This window comes from Musa acuminata, chromosome BXJ1-9 (genome assembly GCF_036884655.1).
Source record: "Musa acuminata AAA Group cultivar baxijiao chromosome BXJ1-9, Cavendish_Baxijiao_AAA, whole genome shotgun sequence".
Taxonomy (NCBI): Eukaryota; Viridiplantae; Streptophyta; class Magnoliopsida; order Zingiberales; family Musaceae; genus Musa; species Musa acuminata.
This window is the reverse complement of record NC_088335.1, coordinates 45,967,671-45,987,446: the sequence shown is the minus strand read 5'-3', so window position 1 is coordinate 45,987,446 and position 19,776 is coordinate 45,967,671. Positions and strand designations below refer to the sequence as shown.

At 38.2% G+C, this 19,776-nt stretch overlaps 2 protein-coding genes across 2 annotated transcripts; both read right to left on the bottom strand.

Annotated features, from left to right (window-relative positions):
• Positions 1-6,717: 6,717 nt before the first annotated feature.
• LOC135593818 (probable glutathione S-transferase) lies at positions 6,718-7,823 on the bottom strand. The gene is made up of 2 exons (XM_065084112.1): positions 7,465-7,823; positions 6,718-7,172 (listed from the first exon to the last, which is right to left on the bottom strand). The coding sequence occupies exons 1-2, from the start codon at positions 7,777-7,779 to the stop codon at positions 6,828-6,830; spliced, it is 660 nt and encodes a 219-aa protein (XP_064940184.1). The 5' UTR covers positions 7,780-7,823; the 3' UTR covers positions 6,718-6,827.
• A 727-nt stretch (positions 7,824-8,550) lies between these two features.
• LOC103999064 (probable glutathione S-transferase parA) lies at positions 8,551-9,878 on the bottom strand. Its single transcript, XM_009420713.3, has 2 exons — positions 9,494-9,878; positions 8,551-9,039 (listed from the first exon to the last, which is right to left on the bottom strand). The coding sequence occupies exons 1-2, from the start codon at positions 9,818-9,820 to the stop codon at positions 8,695-8,697; spliced, it is 672 nt and encodes a 223-aa protein (XP_009418988.2). The 5' UTR covers positions 9,821-9,878; the 3' UTR covers positions 8,551-8,694.
• Between the last annotated feature and the right edge of the window lie 9,898 nt (positions 9,879-19,776).

The window sequence follows — 19,776 nt, the reverse complement described above, 5'->3', positions numbered from 1 at the left end:
TGGTACACTCATCTAAAGCCACACTTGGTAAACTCGTTCACTTAGCTCACAAAGGAGTTCTAACTCTACTTCCTCGGGAATGTATACCTTAGGCCATCAACGACTATGTTACTCGAGCTTAAGTAAGGGGAGGAAGAGATACTCTCTGACTTCACCGCTCAATTCACCAACGAAATTTGAGGCGTGCAAGATGCACATCCGTCACTTGTGATTCAAGCATTCATAAGGAGGCTTAAGCCTTCTTGCCTTTTTTGGTCATTGGTGGAGAGATCCTCTAGAGGGCTAACTAATACAAAGTTGCCAAGGAAATAGTTTGAAGTAAGCATGAAGAAATGCACAAGAGGTTGCGATAGGAGAGACTACTGTTAGCTCCCACCCTAAGGTCACCTCAGCAAAGAAAATAAAATTGACCCAAGCTGCCTCGCTCGAGACCCAAGTTTGACTCTCCTTAACATGATGAGAAGTGAGGTCTCCTTATAGATAAAGGAAAAACAGTTATTCAAGGACTCTTAACCGATAAAGACACTATTGGAAAAGGAGGACTGATCCAAATATTGCTACTTCCACCATCACTATAGTCACAACATGGAAGACTATCATGATTTGAATGAACAAATCGATGAGCTTATTGATAAGAGGCACCTCAACATATTCATCCGGAGACCTCGGGAACCTTTGCCCCCAGCCTTTGGGCTTGGTGGAGAGGAAGATCGATGTCATCGTTGGGGGGACCTATCTCGGGAGGGGATAGGACCTTCGGTTGCATAGCCTATACCTGAGCCACCATCGAGAAATGCTTGAGGTCAAAAGATGACTCAGAAATAATCTCAAAGTTGAGAAGATAGAGTACCTCGATCCAAATTATGATGGCTCCCTAATGGTCTCTATAAGAATGATTAATACTTAAGTAAAGAGGGTCACGATCGACATATGTAGTTTCGTCGATATCCTCTAACGCTTTCCAAAAACTTGGGCTCTCGGTTAATGATCTCACTCCAATGACTTCTTCGCCGACTAAATTCATGAATGACTCTATCTCCCCTCTCAGAACCATGAGCCTGCATGTCATATTCGACGATAAACATTGCTCCAAAATGGTGATGACTAAGTTTATGATGGTTGACATCCCTCGATATACAATACAACAATAGATTGATCCCACACTCTATAAAACTATGATATCAATCTATCTTATAATGATAAAATTCTTAAAAAGAACCTACATCAAGCAAAGAGAGTTCTATCTATTTTCTTGAATAATCTTTTAATAAACATAAGTTAGTGTATATATAATAAGAGAGAGAGAGAGAGAGAGAATTCTGCCTATTTTCTAACACATATGTGGGCTTGGACAATTGGGCCTATTAAGCCCAAATCACTAATTGAAAGAAAGGGCAAAAGGTGAGAGTAGTAAAATTAGAGAGTGCGGCATACGGCGTGCAGCGTGTGTGTGTACGCAGTGAACGTGTGCGGTGTGTAGAGAAAAAAGGAAAGAGAAACTGAGAGAGAAAGTAAGATTTTTGAGTTTTCTGCTTGACGATCGGTGGCCAAACGTTGTTAGGTTTGGTCCAAATTTTATGTGGAGAATTTTTGTAGCAAACTTTACAATCCTAACGGTGTTGATCTACAGTTTACCCTCTCTAAGGTACTTTCCTGCTATATCTATTTTGTGAGACCTAAAATTCTTTTACGAAGAGATCCACCCTATGTGATGAAGATATGCTATTCTTGAACCAAGATCTATGATCTTGATGTTATTGTGATCCTCTAATTATTCTAGAGAAGACTTGTTGTAAACCTGTTATCATTACTATTGATAGTGGAGTTTGAGGTGGACTACGGTCCAGTGATTTTCCCCATATTAGGTTTTTCACATTAAAAGATTTGGTCTCACTGTGTGATTGATTATTTGCTCTATTGTTTATGTCGTGCTGGTTGATATTTTTATTTGGATATTACGTTGGTATTTTGATGAGGAACCTATTTTGATACACAAAGAGGGAAAAGAATATTCCGCTTTAACAGGTTTTTTTTCCCAACAAGTGGTATCAGAGCATCAGGTTGTTTGGTGCTAGTTTTTCTTGTGTGATCGAAATGGAGCAGTCAGATGATATGATTAAATTGAACTCATCAAATTATTCCACTTGGAGGCATCTGATGGAAGATTTGCTCTATTGCAAAGATTTGTATAAGCCTATCAAGGTTAAAGATAAACCTTCTACTATGGACGATGAAGAATGAGAAGTTTAACATAAAAAAGCTATTGCCTATATTAGAAGATGGATGGATATAAACTTGCATGAGCATATTTCAGATGAAACTAGAGCTGATGTTGTTTGGCAAAGGTTAGAAAATCTCTTTGCGAAAAAGACAATAGTAAATAGAATTTCTCTTCTCAGAAGGCTTGTAAATTTAAAATATAAAGATGGTGGTAACATTGTTGGTCATATAAGCCTATTTCAGAGTCTTGCAAAAAGCTGGTTGCTATGAAAATGAATATAGATGATGAGATGCGAGGATTATTACTTCTCAGCTCTTTACCAGAAAGTTGGGAAACGTATGTGGTGACTATTTTCAACTCCACGCTAGAGGGGACTTTAACTATAGATATGATTAAAGACAGTTTGCTAAATGAAGATGCTAGAAGGAAAGAACAGGGTGAATCTTCTTCTGGTGCATTTGTTACTGAAAAACAAGAAAGACGTGGAAGAAGTCATAGCAAAAATCCACATGGTTATAGAGGAAGATCCAAGTCTAGAAGAAATATCAAATATTTTCACTGTAACAGGCCAGGTCACATAAAGAAAGAGTGTAGGTTTTGGAAGTGAGAACAAAATGAAATAAAGAAAAATGAGAAAGAGACTAATACAATTGCTGCTGAATATAATATCACTATTGTTTGTGATGAAGGTTGTGTCAGTCTTGTAGCTCAGGACAGTAATTGGGTAATTGACTCTGGTGCTTCATTTCATGTTACTTCTCATGGTGATTTCTTTAGATCTTATACTGTTGGTGATTTTGGTAATGTCAGAATGGGAAACAGTGGTACATCTAAGATTATAGGTATTGGAGATATTTGTTTGGAGACAAATATTGAGAGCAAATTGATACTCAAAGATGTAAGACATGTTCCAAATATTCATCTTAACTTGATATCTACAAGTAGACTAGATGATGAGGGCTTTACACACTATTTTGGTGAAAGCAAATGGAAACTCACTAAAGGTTCTATGATTGTGGCAAGAGGAAAGAAACTTAACTCTTTTTATGTCATGGAAGCCAAGCTACACAAAGGAGAGATTAATGCAATTCGAAAAGGTGAAAGTTTAAATCTTTGGCATAAGAGGCTTGGACATATCAGCGAGAAAGGACTTCAAACTCTTGCTAGAAAGCAGTTCTTACCAGAGTTGCAAAGTACATCTCTTAAATCTTGTGAACATTGCTTAGTTGAAAAAACACATAGAGTTGCATTTCAGACATATCCATCATCTAGAAGATCAGATATTATTGATTTAGTTCATATGATGTTTGTACTATGTAAACTAGAACTCTTGGAGGTGCTCTTTATTTTGTTATTTTTATTGATTATCATTCTAGAAAAGTGTGAGCTTTTGCTTTGAAATCTAAAGACCAGGTACTCGATGTTTTCAAGGAGTTTTATGTTAGTGTTGAAAGAGAAACTGGCAGAAAACTAAAGTGTATTCAATCAGATAATGGTGGCAAGTACAGGGGTCCTTTTGAGAATTATTACAGGTTCCATGGAATCAAGCTTGAGAAAACAGTTCCTAAAACTCCTCAACAGAATGGTGTGGCAGAAAGGATGAACAGAACCATTGAAGAAATGATAAGGTGTATGCTTTCCCATTCCAAGTTACCAAAATCATTTTGGGGGAGGCTATGAGAACTACAGTTGATTTGATAAATCTTTCTCTATCAGTTTCTCTGAAAGGTGATGTTCTAGTGAGAGTATGGAAAGGAAAATATATATCTTATAATTATTTGAGAGTCTTTGGGTGTAAAGCATTTGTTCATATTCCCAAAGATGAGAGGTCTAAGCTTGATAATAAGGCAAAAACATGTATCTTCTTGGGATATGGTCATGAAGAGTTTGGGTAAAGATTATGGAATCTAGTGAACAAAAAGATTATTAGAAGCAGAGATGTTGTGTTTCTGGAAGACCAATTATTTGATGATGGTGATAATGTTGAGAAGCCAGAAACCTCTGTTTATATTCCTTGGAGTTTGGGTCCAGTTCCTTCACCTGTAGTTCATGATGATCATGGGGGAGATGAACAAGAAGATTATGGTGAGAATGTAAGTGATGATACTCCTACAGTTGATGATGTTGAACCAATTGAACAAGCACCTCTATCACCAGTTGAGATTCCATTGAGAAGATCCACTAGAGAGAGACATCCATCTACCAGATATCCTCCACATGAGTATGTTATGCTTACTGACGAGGGAGAGCCAGAAACTTATCAAGAAGCCATTCTACATGAGAATAAGAGTGAGTGAGTTAAAGCAATGCAAGAAGATATGAGATCCTTGCTTGAGAACCACACCTATGACTTGGTAAAGTTACCTAAAGAGAAGAAAACTCTCAAGAATAAGTGGGTTTACAAATTTAAGACCGAAAACAATAGCTCACAACAAAGATACAAGGTACGACTAGTTGTGAAAGGATTCAGTCAGAAGAAAGGTATTGACTTTGAAAAAATATTTTCTCTAGTTGTGAAAATGTCCTCTATCCGAGTTGTTCTTGGTTTGGCTACCCACTTAAATTTAGAAGTTGAGCAACTTAATGTAAAAACAGCATTTCTTCATGGTGATTTGGAAGAAGAAATTTACATGGAGCAACCAGAAGGTTTCAAAATCAAGGGAAAAGAAAATATGGTGTGTAAGCTTTAGAAAAGCTTATATGGACTCAAACAGACACCTAAACAGTAGTACAAGAAGTTTGATTCCTTTATGATAAGCCAAAGGTATGATCGAACCACATTTGATCATTGTGTGTTTATGAAAAACTTTTCAGATGATGATTTTATTATTTTACTACTATATGTGGATGATATGCTGATTGTTGCCCATGATACTGATAAAATTGAAAAGCTTAAAAGAGAGCTAAGTAAGTCCTTTGTCATGAAAGACTTGGGATCGATGGAATAAATATTTGGCATTAAGATTCTTTGTGATAGGAAGAAAAGAAAGATTTGGCTATTTTAGAAGACTTACATTGAAAAGGTTCTTGAAAGATTCAACATGAGTAAAGCCAAAGCAGTTTGTTCTTCACTTACAGGTCATTTCAAGCTTAATTCGAAACAATATCCTACAAATAAAAAAGAAAAAGAAGAAATGTCTAGAGTGCCTTACTCTTCTGCAATAGGCAGTTTGATATATGCTATGGTTTGTACTAGGCCAGATATAGCTCATTCAGTTGGAGTTGTCAGCTGATTTCTCTCTAATCCTGGAAAGGAATATTGGGCAGCAGTGAAATAGATATTAAGATATCTAAGAGGTACTTCCAGGTTATGTTTATGTTTTGGTAATGATGAACTTGTGTTACAAGGGTACACAGATACAGACATGACAGATGATACTGATTTCAGGAAGTCCACTTTGGGATTCTTGATGACATTTATAGGAGTAGTCTCTTAGCATTCTAAGTTATAGAAGTGTGTTGCTTTATCAACCACAGAAGCAGAATACATAGCAATTACTGAAGCTTGCAAAGAAGCTTTATGGATGAAAAAGTTTCTATAAGAATTGAGCTTGAAATAGGAAGGATATACTATTTACTGTGACAGTGAGAGCGCCATTCACCTCTTCAAGAATTCAACATACAATTCTAGATCTAAGCATATTAATGTGAGATATTACTGGATTCGTGATTTGCTTGAGTTGAAAGAATTATAGTTGGAAAAAGTGCATACTAATGAGAATGGATCAGATATGTTGACAAAGTCTTTTTCTAAGAAGAAGCTTGAAGCATGTAGGCGAAGAGCAGGCTTGGTACAGCCCACCATATGAGCTGGTGGGAGAGAATTGTTGAGTCCAGCCCATATGTGGGCTTGGACAATTGGGCCTATTGAGCCCAAATCACTAATTGAAAGAAAGGGCAAAAGGTGAGGGTAGCAAAATTAAAGAGTGCGGCGTGCAGCGCGTGTGTGTGTACACAGTGAACGTGTGCGACGGCGTGTAGAGAAAAGAGGAGCGAAAAACAAAGAGAGAAAGTAAGATTTTTGAGTTTTCTGCTTGACGATCGGTGGCTAAACGTTGTCAGTTTTAGTCCAAATTTTATATGGAGAATCCTTGCAGTAAACTCTACAATCTTAACGGTGTTGATCTACAGTTTACCCTCTTTAAGATACTTTCCTATTATATCTATTTTGTGAGACATAGAATTCTAAATCCATCCTATCTGATGAAGATATACTATTCTTGAACCAAGATCTATGATCTTGATGTTATTGTAATCATCTAGTTATTCTAGAGAAGACCTATTGTAAACCTGTTATCATTACTATTGATAGTGAAAGTTTGAGATGAACTACGATTTCGTAGTTTTTTTCCGTATTGAGTTTTTTATGTTCAAAGATTTGATCTCATTCTGTCATTGATTATTTACTTTATTATTTATGTTATACCGGTTATTTTGATACACAAAGTGGAAAAAAAAAAATATATGCTTTTAACATGTTTTTTCCGAACAGTATGTCCCACGTAAAACCACCGAGATAGGTAGATTATTCGAGAAGGTAAGAGAGAGAGAGAGCAACTACAATGTCATCAGACGCCGAGCACGCAGTCACTACTGCTAGTGTAGACTACTCGATTCCATATCTCTTCTTGACGACGCCCACGGTCTCGTAGATCTTGTGGGGATCGGACAGTGCGTTGGCCACGCTCTCCCGCTCCATGCACCGTTTGCCCCACGCCACCACCTTGGGCGCCGCCTCCTCGATGCTGAAGCCGGCGCATGTCTCGTAGGTGTAGAACCAAGACACGAAGGGGACGAGCGTGTCGTCGACGAAGCCGAAGGCGTCACCGCCGAAGTACTTCTTGTCCCCCAGCTCGCCCTCCAACAACTTCAGGATCTCGATGAACTCCTCCTTGGCCGCCGCCTGGGCCTCGCCCTTGAGCTGCCACAGCCTTGTCCCGCATTCATTGAACTGATACATGAAGAATAACGTTAAAGGGTGCTGAGAACAAACAGGTTCTGCACAATTATTCTTACACGACGAGCAGATCAAACAGTGAGCAAAAGAATCTAGAATTTGTTTATCGATAAAAAGAAATAGATTCCGCGGATTCTATCAAACGCACAAAAATTTAACGTGCTTTTCTTGGACAAAATTATCCAGAAAATAAATATATCGGGAAATCGATTCTATCAAACACAGTGGTAATCCGAAGAGGAGAACAGTCGAACTCATGAAAGGCATCGGCGTAAGGAGGACGCACCTTCTTGTCGACGAAGTCGGCCCAGAAGCGGGCCTGGGCGCGGGCGTAGGGGTCGGCGGGAAGCAGCGGCGAGCGGTCGGGCCACACCTCGTCGATGTACTGGACGATGATGAGGGACTCGCACACGGGCTTGCCGTCGTGGATGAGGACGGGGATCTTCTTGTACACGGGGTTGGACTCGAGCAGCAGCGAGCTCTTGTTCCTCATGATGTCCTCCTCCCTGTACTCGTACTCCACTCCCTTCTCCGCCAGCGCGATCCGGCACCGCTGCCCGAACGGGCTCGCCCAGAAGTCCAGCAGCACCACCGGCTTCATCGCTCTTTTTTTGTCTCTCCGTCCGTCTCTCTATCTCCGCTCTCTCACTCTCTAAATAGAAGATGGCAATGTGGTCAGCACCGTCAGGTGACCGCTACCAGCACGATTTTTTTCGCGCGTGTTTTTTACAGGGTCGTGGCGACTGAAGCTACGTCACCCAGCTTTCTCGTGATTGGTGGGTCCTAGTGGGTGCGACTCGTTCCTCTAACGAGATGAGGGGTTGCTTTCCGGGTACCAAACAAGAGAGTGGCACAAACTATAACTCTATTGAAAGTGCTGTGATCGCATGCGTCATAGCAATTCCTCGAGGCCGGCTTCTGCGCCGTCGATCGAGTGATCAACGACGAGGATCTGTTCTTATATACGAGGCTACATGTTTTTTCTTCCAAATAAAAGACAAAACATTTACGAGACAAAATAATTGAAACAGGTGAGTCAGCTCAGCTACTATCATTTCAGTCCTGGCTTGGAGCACGAGAAGAAGTTGGACGGTACATTTTGACTGGGCTTTCTTCTTCTTCGAATGAAGTCGATAAAGGTTGGCTCGACTCTTCAAAGACACTGTCATCCACACACTTGGTCATCATGCATTTATATGATGTGACATCATGCACTGAAATAAATTGCTTTTTGTAGATAAATTAAGGATAATGCAATTACACTAAAACGTAACTCGAGCCCCTCTTGGTTGGGAAGCACAAGCTAGTAGAGAGAGAGAGAGAGAGAGAGAGAGTGAGTTCTACCTATTTTCTAATGAGATGAAGCTGCAGGTGCCACATAACACCACCGAGAAAGGTCTATTATTCAAGAAGATAAACAGGGAGGGCAACTACAATGGCATCAGACACTCAAAGCAGCTGCAACAATGCAGGCAAACACCATGCAACACACAGTCACTACTATTACTATTGTAGACTACTCGACTCCGAATCTTTTCTTGAGACCGCCCACGAACTCGTAGACCTTGTGGGGGTCGGACAGTGTCTTCGCCACGCTCTCCCGCTCCATGCACCGCTTGCCCCACGCCACCAGCTTGGGCGCTGCCTCCTCTATGCTGAAGCCGGCACAGGTCTCGTAGGTGTAGAACCAGGACACGAAGGGGACGAGCGCGATGTCGACGAAGCCGAACGCGTCGCCGCCGAAGTACTTCTTGTCTCCCAGCTCGCCCTCCAGCAGCTTCAGGATCCCGATGAGCTCCTCCTTGGCCGCCGCCTGTCCCTCGCCCTTGAGCTTCCACAGCCTTGTCCCGCATTCATAGATCTGATACACGAAGTAAAACATTAGAGAGTGCTGAGAACAAACAAGTGCTGCACAATTTTTCTGACAAGACGAGCAGATAATCCAGAATTTATTTCTCGATCAAAACAATTATATTATGCGGATTTATCAAACGCGCAAAAATTAAACGTGTTTTCGGAGGACAAAAAAATCCAGAAAATAAATATATCGGGAAGTGGATTCTGACCATTCAAGAAGAATTAGTAGAAGGCATTCTCAACCGTTTGTTCTGTGCAACGGATGGCAACTCTCTTCCACACAAAACAACAAAACAAAACAAAACTACCCCTTCGTTTCTTACCCGATCGCCCACCTGACTCCTCGATGGAGGCTATCTGGTGGCGCCCACCATTATTGGAGAAGAGGGAAAAGGCGCCACGGTATATCGCAAGGTCCAACAAGAGACACGGGAGGCATCGGCGTAAGGAGGACGCACCTTCTTGTCGATGAAGTCGGCCCAGAAGCGGGCCTGGGCGCGGGCGTAGGGGTCGGCGGGCAGCAGCGGCGCGCAGTCGGGCCACGCCTCGTCGATGTATTCGACGATGATGAGGGACTCGCACACGGGCTTGCCGTCGTGGATGAGGACAGGGATCTTCTTATGCACGGGGTTGGACTTGAGCAGCAACGGGCTCTTGTCCCCCAGGTTCTCCTCCCGGTACTCGTACTCCACCCCCTTCTCCGCCAGCGCGATCCGGCACCGCTGCCCGAACGGGCTCACCCAGAAGTCCAGCAGCACCACCCCCTTCGTCTCCACATCCCCCATTGCTCGATCTCGCTCACTCGAAAGCCCTTCTCTCCGTCGGCTGATTGGCGTTAATGTCGAGGGTGGGTGTTGATGGGGGGCGTTAAATAGAGAAGCAAGGAAGCATAAGATTACAATGTGGTCACCGCCCGTGAGGTAACCGCTTTCGTAACCATCGACTCGATTGTTTTCCTTCGTGTCACTTTGGAACTCTCGGGACGAATGTCTTATGATGACGGTACCCACGTTTCTCGCTGTTGGAGCCAGAGAGTGGGTCCCATAACTTTTTGGTCTTCGTCCAACCCCTGGGTGGGTAGAAAACTAGGTAACGAGCAAATACTAGATAAAAGTATTAACGGATCTGGTGAATAACGAGTCATGGCTTGCGTCAGGTATCGAGGCCGTCATCTGCACCGTTGATCGAAATATCAACGATTAGAATCATTTCGAAGGGACGTGGAGCGGCGCTGAACCGGTGGATTATCGGATCTGTTTCTCAGGTCCGAGTCCTCTTTGTTCTGTACATGATTTTTTATTGAAGATAATGTATATGTATATATATAATACACTTTTCAGATAAATAACACAAATTTTCATGATATTAAGAAGTCATTAAGAACTGGTGAATCAACTCCATTACCCTTTAAAATTTAAATTATTGCTTGGACATTAAGAAATCATTAAAAAATATTTTAACTAGTCAAAATAATTGGGATTGGAGTTGTCTACTCCAACCATTAATTGGGTGAACTTGTTGAAGCAAGTCAGTTCGAGTTAGATGGATAGCACATAAGACTGTCCAATGGTCACTGTTTTAAATGATTATTGTTTAATTCATGAGTATTTTAGCAAATAAAGTTTTACTTTTGGTTTTGGAGTTTATTATTCAAAGCTCCTATTTACTATTCACAACTCTTATGATTGACAACTCTTGAAAAAATAATACAAATATTTATTTTATTATTTATAAATAAGTATTATTAATTTTATCTTTTTTTTTTTCTTTCCTACGATCCTTTATTTTATCCAACTTCTTGTCGATGCTATTATCGTCATCTCTTTCCTTGGAGGAGAGAGATGTCAAGAAGAAGAAAGATGAGGAGGAAAGAGACTCATTTTCCTTGGAGGAGAAAGATGTCAAGAAGAAGAAAGATGAGGAGGAAAGAGACGAAGATTAAAAAAAAAGGAGAAAAGATATATTTACATAAGAGCTAATTCAACGAGCATGAGTGTAACTTAGTTCAATTTCATATATAACCAAATATACTTCTATTAAACGAACCAAAACATTCATAAATAACTAAAATATTATTCTTAGATTATTAATATCATTTGTATTTGAAAAAATTAATTATGATTAATTAACAAAATTTATAATTTCTTAAACTGATATCATAATCAAGTGTAACTTTATCAATATCTATTAAACTAGTCCCAACTTTTATATAACCTCTATGATAAGGTGATTAGCTTTTTAAATTTTTTCGAGGATTTTATGGTAATTAATTATTTAAATTATAATTTTTTGAATATATTTTGTGATTTAAGTATAATTTAGTTTAATTTTGAATATAACTTGTTCAAGCTCCAACTTAGATTTCTATGAAACTACCTCCCCATGTATATAAGACAATTAGTATCATTTTTTATCCATACATTAATTTTATGATAATTAATTATCTAGATTACTTTAAAAAAAAATAATTTTGATTATAACTTAGATCAATCTCGAGCATAACCTAATCAACTTAAACTAAACCAACCCAATCTTTCACAGAACTATGAGAACATAATCTTAAAATGATTTATACTATTTTTTATTTTTAAAATATATTTATAATAATTAATTATCAAATTTTAAGATTTCTTGAATTGATATTGTAATTGAGTGTAACTTCATTAACACTTACAAAACCAACTTAAAATTTTATGAAATCACTACTAGGGCATAATTTCTGAAATGATTAATACTATTTTAAAATAATTTTATGATAATTAAATACTAAAAAAATATCAAAAATATAAAAATTTTGGAATAACATTTATCATCAACTCAGTCATTACTACGATTGTAGACTACTCGACTCCATATCTCTTCTTGAGGATGCTCACCAACTCGTAGACTTTGTGGGGGTCGCATAGTGCCTTGGTCACGCTCTCCCGCTCCATGCACCGCTTGCCCCACGCCACCAGCTTCGGCGCTGCCTCCTCTATACTGAAGCCGGCGCAAGTCATGTAGCTGTAGAACTAGCGCGATTTCGACAAAGCCGAAGGCGTCGTCGGCGAAGTACTTCTTGTCTCCCAGCTCGCCCTCCAGCAGTCTCAGGTTCCAGATGAACACCTCCTTGGCCGCAGCCTGTCCCTCACTCTTGAACTTCCACAGCCTTGTCCCGCATTCATAGAACTGATGCATCAAGGAAACATTAAAGAGTGCTGAGAACAAACAGGTGCTGCACAATTATTCTGATAAGACGAGCAGATAATCGAGAATTTATTTCTCGATCAAAAAACATAGATTATTTAATTGGATAAAATTTTCTAAAAAAATACATATGTGGGGAAGTGATCTAATTATATATTACTCAAGTAGTTTTCTATGTTTAGTATCTCGATTGTTATAGTTTTAAGAGTTATATTAAAGTTCTTAAATTTATAAAAATAAAATACTTAACTTCATTTTTTTCTTAATTTTATTAATGAAAATATCGCATGTAAATAAGGTTAAAAAGATAATTTTATAAACTATTTTTATCGATATTAATTTTTTCTTCTATAACTTTTCTATTTCACTTTCTACCTATTGCTTAACTCTTCAATAAAATATTCAAAAATATAAAAAAATAATTAAACACTTCGTTTCTTAATAAAACTCCTATATTTTTATTTTTTGAATGATAAAAATAAATCATAAAATTATTTTTTAATCTTATTTTAATATATACTATTTTTTGTATGGGATAGCATGTGTGATATTTTCATAATAAGAATTGAATACGTTACGAGAAACTAAATTAAATATATTATTTTAATAAATATAAAAATATTAATATAATTTTTAAAAATATAGTATTGAGTCGTGCCTCGTTGATGACCTAGACGATAGAGACTACTAGCACATCGGCTTAGCGCCATGGATGAGGACTAGGATCTTCTTGTACACCGGGTTGGACTCGAGCAGTAGTGGACTCTTGTCCCCTTGGATGTGCTCAAATAGAGGCCGATAGTTGAGGAGGAGAAGAAGAGAGTAGAGTTGGAGATAACAACAAAAAAAAGCTTAGCCTATGACCCTTTGGTTCCCTCCTATTTATAGAGGCCTTTTATTAACTTAACCCTAATCGATCCTGTTCTATTGGGTACTAGATCTTCATCCAACTACCCAAGCATATTAGATTAGTGGATCTCTATCCAATAATATCTCATTGGCTCTTATTGAATCTCCTCCATAGAATCCAATAATTAAGGGTTTATTGAATATCTAATAAGATAGGGGCTCAATTGAATATCTTATATCTAAACATCTACTCGTTGCAACACCTACCATATGTGTATGACCCTCTAAACCCAATATCGAGTTAACCATGAGTCAGCGAATTATTATTTCCATAGTAATTCACTCGATTGATTGACTATAGATATACTATGCCACAATACCACAATCCCTAAATGACACAAGAGAATCCAAATCATTCGACATATCTGTTTTCAGTTATCATATATCTATAGACTCTCATCCATCTAATATCTTAGATATCATATACCAGGCATAGTGTTGTAAGGTCTATATAGTTTCTATTCGAGTCTCGCTTTAATCAGATTCTCTTGGAGAACTTTTTCTCTCTTAATCCGAATGACCTTTAATAGGGATTTGTATAAGTAAAAATATATGAAATATTCTTCTCATGATATTGGGAGAGAATTATCTTCTATCGGCACTCAATAGCCCTTGTAAGGTTAGTTGTCACTCTTAATGACCAGGTGTGCTAGATCTAGATTTTTAGGCCTATAAGTTAGATATTGGAGTACTCGTACACCATCACTAGAAGCCTTTGATGGAAAAATCGACCTAGTTGAATACATTGTCACCTTCTATACTTAGATGTATCTCTCTACGACACCTTGGATGCTATGATGTGCTGCATGTTCCCAGTGACGCTGAAAGGCCCAATGCAGGAGTGGTACACTCATCTAAAGCCACACTTGGTAAACTCGTTCACTTAGCTCACAAAGGAGTTCTAACTCTACTTCCTCGGGAATGTATACCTTAGGCCATCAACGACTATGTTACTCGAGCTTAAGTAAGGGGAGGAAGAGATACTCTCTGACTTCACCGCTCAATTCACCAACGAAATTTGAGGCATGCAAGATGCACATCCGTCACTTGTGATTCAAGCATTCATAAGGAGGCTTAAGCCTTCTTGCCTTTTTTGGTCATTGGTGGAGAGATCCTCTAGAGGGCTAACTAATACAAAGTTGCCAAGGAAATAGTTTGAAGTAAGCATGAAGAAATGCACAAGAGGTTGCGATAGGAGAGACTACTGTTAGCTCCCACCCTAAGGTCACCTCAGCAAAGAAAATAAAATCGACCCAAGCTGCCTCGCTCGAGACCCAAGTTTGACTCTCCTTAACATGATGAGAAGTGAGGTCTCCTTATAGATAAAGGAAAAAGAGTTATTCAAGGACTCTTAACCGATAAAGACACTATTGGAAAAGGAGGACTGATCCAAATATTGCTACTTCCACCATCACTATAGTCACAACATGGAAGACTATCATGATTTGAATGAACAAATCGATGAGCTTATTGATAAGAGGCACCTCAACATATTCATCCGGAGACCTCGGGAACCTTTGCCCCCAGCCTTTGGGCTTGGTGAAGAGGAAGATCGATGTCATCGTTGGGGGGACCTATCTCGGGAGGGGATAGGACCTTCGGTTGCATAGCCTATACCTGAGCCACCATCGAGAAATGCTTGAGGTCAAAAGATGACTCAGAAATAATCTCAAAGTTGAGAAGATAGAGTACCTCGATCCAAATTATGATGGCTCCCTAGTGGTCTCTATAAGAATGATTAATACTTGAGTAAAGAGGGTCACGATCGACATATGTAGTTTCGTCGATATCCTCTAACGCTTTCCAAAAACTTGGGCTCTCGGCTAATGATCTCACTCCAATGACTTCTTCGCCGACTAAATTCATGAATGACTCTATCTCCCCTCTCAGGACCATGAGCCTGCATGTCATATTCGACGATAAACATTGCTCCAAAATGGTGATGACTAAGTTTATGATGGTTGACATCCCTTGATATACAATACAACTATAGATTGATCCCACACTCTATAGAACTATGATATCAATCTATCTTATAATGATAAAATTCTTAAAAAGAACCTACATCGAGCAAAGAGAGTTCTGTCTATTTTCTTGAATAATCTTTTAATAAACATAAGTTAGTGTATATATAATAAGAGAGAGAGAGAGAGAATTCTGCCTATTTTCTAACATATATGTGGGCTTGGACAATTGGGCCTATTAAGCCCAAATCACTAATTGAAAGAAAGGGCAAAAGGTGAGAATAGTAAAATTAGAGAGTGCGGCATGCGGCGTGCAGCGTGTGTGTGTGTACGCAGTGAACGTGTGCGGTGTGTAGAGAAAAAAGGAGAGAGAAACTGAGAGAGAAAGTAAGATTTTTGAGTTTTCTGCTTGACGAGCAGTGGCCAAACGTTGTTAGGTTTGGTCCAAATTTTATGTGGAGAATCTTTATAGCAAACTTTACAATCCTAACGGTGTTGATCTACAGTTTACCCTCTCTAAGGTACTTTCATGTTATATTTATTTTGTGAGACCTAAAATTCTTTTACGAAGAGATCCACCCTATGTGATGAAGATATGCTATTCTTGAACCAAGATTTATGATCTTGATGTTATTGTGATCCTCTAATTATTCTAGAGAAGACTTATTGTAAATCTGTTTTCATTACTATTGATAGTGGAGTTTGAGGTGGACTACGGTCCAGTGGTTTTCCCCATATTAGGTTTTTCACATTAAAAGATTTGGTCTCACTGTGTGATTGATTATTTGCTCTATTGTTTATGCCGTGCTGGTTGATATTTTTATTTGGATATCAAGTTGGTATTTTGATGAGGAACCCATTTTGATACACAAAGAGGGAAAAGAATATTCCGCTTTAACAGGTTTTTTTTCCCAACAAGTGGTATCAGAGCATCAGGTTATTTGGTGCTAGTTTTTCTTGTGTGATCGAAATGGAGCAGTCAGATGATATGATTAAATTGAACTCATCAAATTATTCCACTTGGAGGCATCTGATGGAAGATTTGCTCTATTGCAAAGATTTGTATAAGCCTATCAAGGTTAAAGATAAATATTTTACTATGGACGATGAAGAATGAGAAGTTTAACATAAAAAAGCTATTGCCTATATTAGAAGATGGATGGATATAAACTTGCATGAGCATATTTCAGATGAAACTAGAGCTGATGTTGTTTGGCAAAGGTTAGAAAATCTCTTTACGAAAAAGATAATAGTAAATAGAATTTATCTTCTCAGAAGGCTTGTAAATTTAAAGTATAAAGATGGTGGTAAAATTGTTGGTCATATAAGCCTATTTCAAAGTCTTGCAAATAAGCTGGTTGTTATGAAAATGAATATAGATGATGAGATGCGAGGATTATTACTTCTCAGCTCTTTACTAGAAAGTTGGGAAACGTATGTGGTGACTATTTTCAACTCCACGCTAGAGGGGACTTTAACTATAGATATGATTAAAGACAGTTTGCTAAATGAAGATGCTAGAAGGAAAGAACAGGGTGAATCTTCTTCTGGTGCATTTGTTACTGAAAAACAAGAAAGACGTGGAAGAAGTCATAGCAAAAATCCACATGGTTATAGAGGAAGATCCAAGTCTAGAAGAAATATCAAATATTTTCACTGTAACAGGCCAGGTCACATAAAGAAAGAGTGTAGGTTTTGAAAGTGAGAACAAAATGAAATGAAGAAAAATGAGAAAGAGACTAATATAATTGCTGCTGAATATAATATCACTATTGTTTGTGATGAAAGTTGTGTCAGTCTTGTAGCTCAGGACAGTAATTGGGTAATTGACTCTGGTGCTTCATTTCATGTTACTTCTCATGGTGATTTTTTTAGATCTTATACTGTTGGTGATTTTGGTAATGTCAGAATGGGAAACAGTGGTACATCTAAGATTATAGGTATTGGAGATATTTGTTTGGAGATAAATATTGGGAGCAAATTGATACTCAAAGATGTAAGACATGTTCCAAATATTCATCTTAACTTGATATCTACAAGTAGACTAGATGATGAGGGCTTTACATACTATTTTGGTGAAAGCAAATGGAAACTCGCTAAAGGTTCTATGATTGTGGCAAGAGGAAAGAAACTTAACTCTTTTTATGTCATGGAAGCCAAGCTACACAAAGGAGAGATTAATGCAATTCGAAAAGGTGAAAGTTTAAATCTTTGGCATAAGAGGCTTGGACATATCAGCGAGAAAGGACTTCAAACTCTTGCTAGAAAGTAGTTCTTACCAGAGTTGCAAGGTACATCTCTTAAATCTTGTGAACATTGCTTAGTTGAAAAAACACATAGAGTTGCATTTCAGACATATCCATCATCTAGAATATCAGATGTTATTGATTTAGTTCATATGATGTTTGTACTATGTAAACTAGAACTCTTGGAGGTGCTCTTTATTTTGTTACTTTTATTGATTATCATTCTAGAAAAGTGTGAGCTTTTGCTTTGAAATCTAAAGACCAGGTACTCGATGTTTTCAAGGAGTTTCATGTTAGTGTTGAAAGAGAAACTGGCAGAAAACTAAAGTGTATTCAATCAGATAATGGTGGTAAGTACAGGGGTCCTTTTGAGAATTATTACAGGTTCCATGGAATCAAGCTTGAGAAAACAGTTCCTAAAACTCCTCAACAGAACGGTGTGGCAGAAAGGATGAACAGAACCATTGAAGAAATGATAAGGTGTATGCTTTCCCATTCCAAGTTACCAAAATCATTTTGGGGGAGGCTATGAGAACTACAGTTGATTTTATAAATCTTTCTCTATCAGTTTCTCTGAAAGGTGATGTTCTAGAGAGAGTATGGAAAGGAAAATATATATCTTATAATCATTTGAGAGTCTTTGGGTGTAAAGCATTTGTTCATATTCCCAAAGATGAGAGGTCTAAGCTTGATAATAAGGCAAAAACATGTATCTTCTTGTGATATGGTCATGAAGAGTTTGGGTACAGATTATGGGATCTAGTGAACAAGAAGATTATTAGAAGCAGAGATGTTGTGTTTCTGGAAGACCAATTATTTGATGATGGTGATAATGTTGAGAAGCCAGAAACCTCTGTTTATATTCCTTGGAGTTTGGGTCCAGTTCCTTCACCTGTAGTTCATGATGATCATGGGGGAGATGAACAAGAAGATTATGGTGAGAATGTAAGTGATGATACTCCTACAGTTGATGATGTTGAACCAACTGAACAAGCACCTCCATCACCGTTGAGATTCCATTGAGAAGATCCACTAGAGAGAGACATCCATCTACCAGATATCCTCCACATGAGTATGTTATGCTTACTAACGAGGGAGAGCCAGAAACTTATCAAGAAGCCATTCTACATTAGAATAAGAGTGAGTGAGTTAAAGCAATGCAAGAAGATATGAGATCCTTGCTTGAGAACCACACCTATGACTTGGTAAAGTTACCTAAAGAGAAGAAAGCTCTCAAGAATAAGTGGGTTTACAAATTTAAGACCGAAAACAATAGCTCACAACAAAGATACAAGGTACGACTAGTTGTGAAAGGATTCAGTCAGAAGAAAGGTATTGATTTTGAAAAAATATTTTCTCTAGTTGTGAAAATGTCCTATATCCGAGTTGTTCTTGGTTTGGCTACCCACTTGAATTTAGAAGTTGAGCAACTTAATGTAAAAACAGCATTTCTTCATGGTGATTTGGAAGAAGAAATTTACATGGAGCAACCAGAAGGTTTCAAAATCAAGGGAAAAGAAAATATGGTGTGTAAGCTTTAGAAAAGCTTATATGGACTCAAACAGACACCTAAACAGTAGTACAAGAAGTTTGATTCCTTTATGATAAATCAAGGGTATGATCGAACCACATTTGATCATTGTGTGTTTATGAAAAATTTTTCAGATGATGATTTTATTATTTTACTGCTATATGTGGATGATATGCTGATTGTTGCCCATGATACTGATAAAATTGAAAAGCTTAAAAGAGAGCTAAGTAAGTCCTTTGTCATGAAAGACTTGGGATCGATGAAACAAATACTTGGCATGAAGATTCTTCGTGATAGGAAGAAAAGAAAGATTTGGCTATTTTAGAAGACTTACATTGAAAAGTTTCTTGAAAGATTCAACATGAGTAAAGCCAAAGCAGTTTGTTCTTCACTTACAGGTTATTTCAAGCTTAATTCGAAACAATGTCCTATAAATAAAAAAGAAAAAGAAGAAATGTCTAGAGTGCCTTACTCATCTGCAATAGGCAGTTTGATGTATGCTATGGTTTGTACTAGGCCAGATATAGCTCATGCAGTTGGAGTTGTCAGCTGATTTCTCTCTAATCCTGGAAAGGAATATTGGGCAGCAGTGAAATAGATATCAAGATATCTAAGAGGTACTTCCAGGTTATGTTTATGTTTTGGTAATGATAAACTTGTGTTACAAGGGTACACAGATACAGACATGACAGGTGATACTGATTCCAGGAAGTCCACTTCGGGATTCTTGATGACATTTATAGGAGTAGTCTCTTGGCATTCTAAGTTATAGAAGTGTGTTGCTCTATCAACCACAAAAGATATAGACATGATATTCGGATTGAGAGAGAAAAGTTCTCCAAGAGAATCCGATTAGAGTGAGACTCGCGTAGAAACTGTATTGGTCTGATAACATTGTAGTTGCC

Excerpts from the sequence above, each read along its gene's own strand:
- LOC103999064 (XM_009420713.3), bottom strand. The coding sequence starts at position 9,820 with ATGGGGGATGTGGAGACGAAGGGGGTGGTGCTGCTGGACTTCTGGGTG. Across the intron at positions 9,040-9,493 it reads CCGACTTCATCGACAAGAAG|ATCTATGAATGCGGGACAAG; the intron begins GTGCGTCCTCCT and ends TTCGTGTATCAG.
- LOC135593818 (XM_065084112.1), bottom strand. The coding sequence starts at position 7,779 with ATGAAGCCGGTGGTGCTGCTGGACTTCTGGGCGAGCCCGTTCGGGCAG. Across the intron at positions 7,173-7,464 it reads CCGACTTCGTCGACAAGAAG|TTCAATGAATGCGGGACAAG; the intron begins GTGCGTCCTCCT and ends TTCATGTATCAG.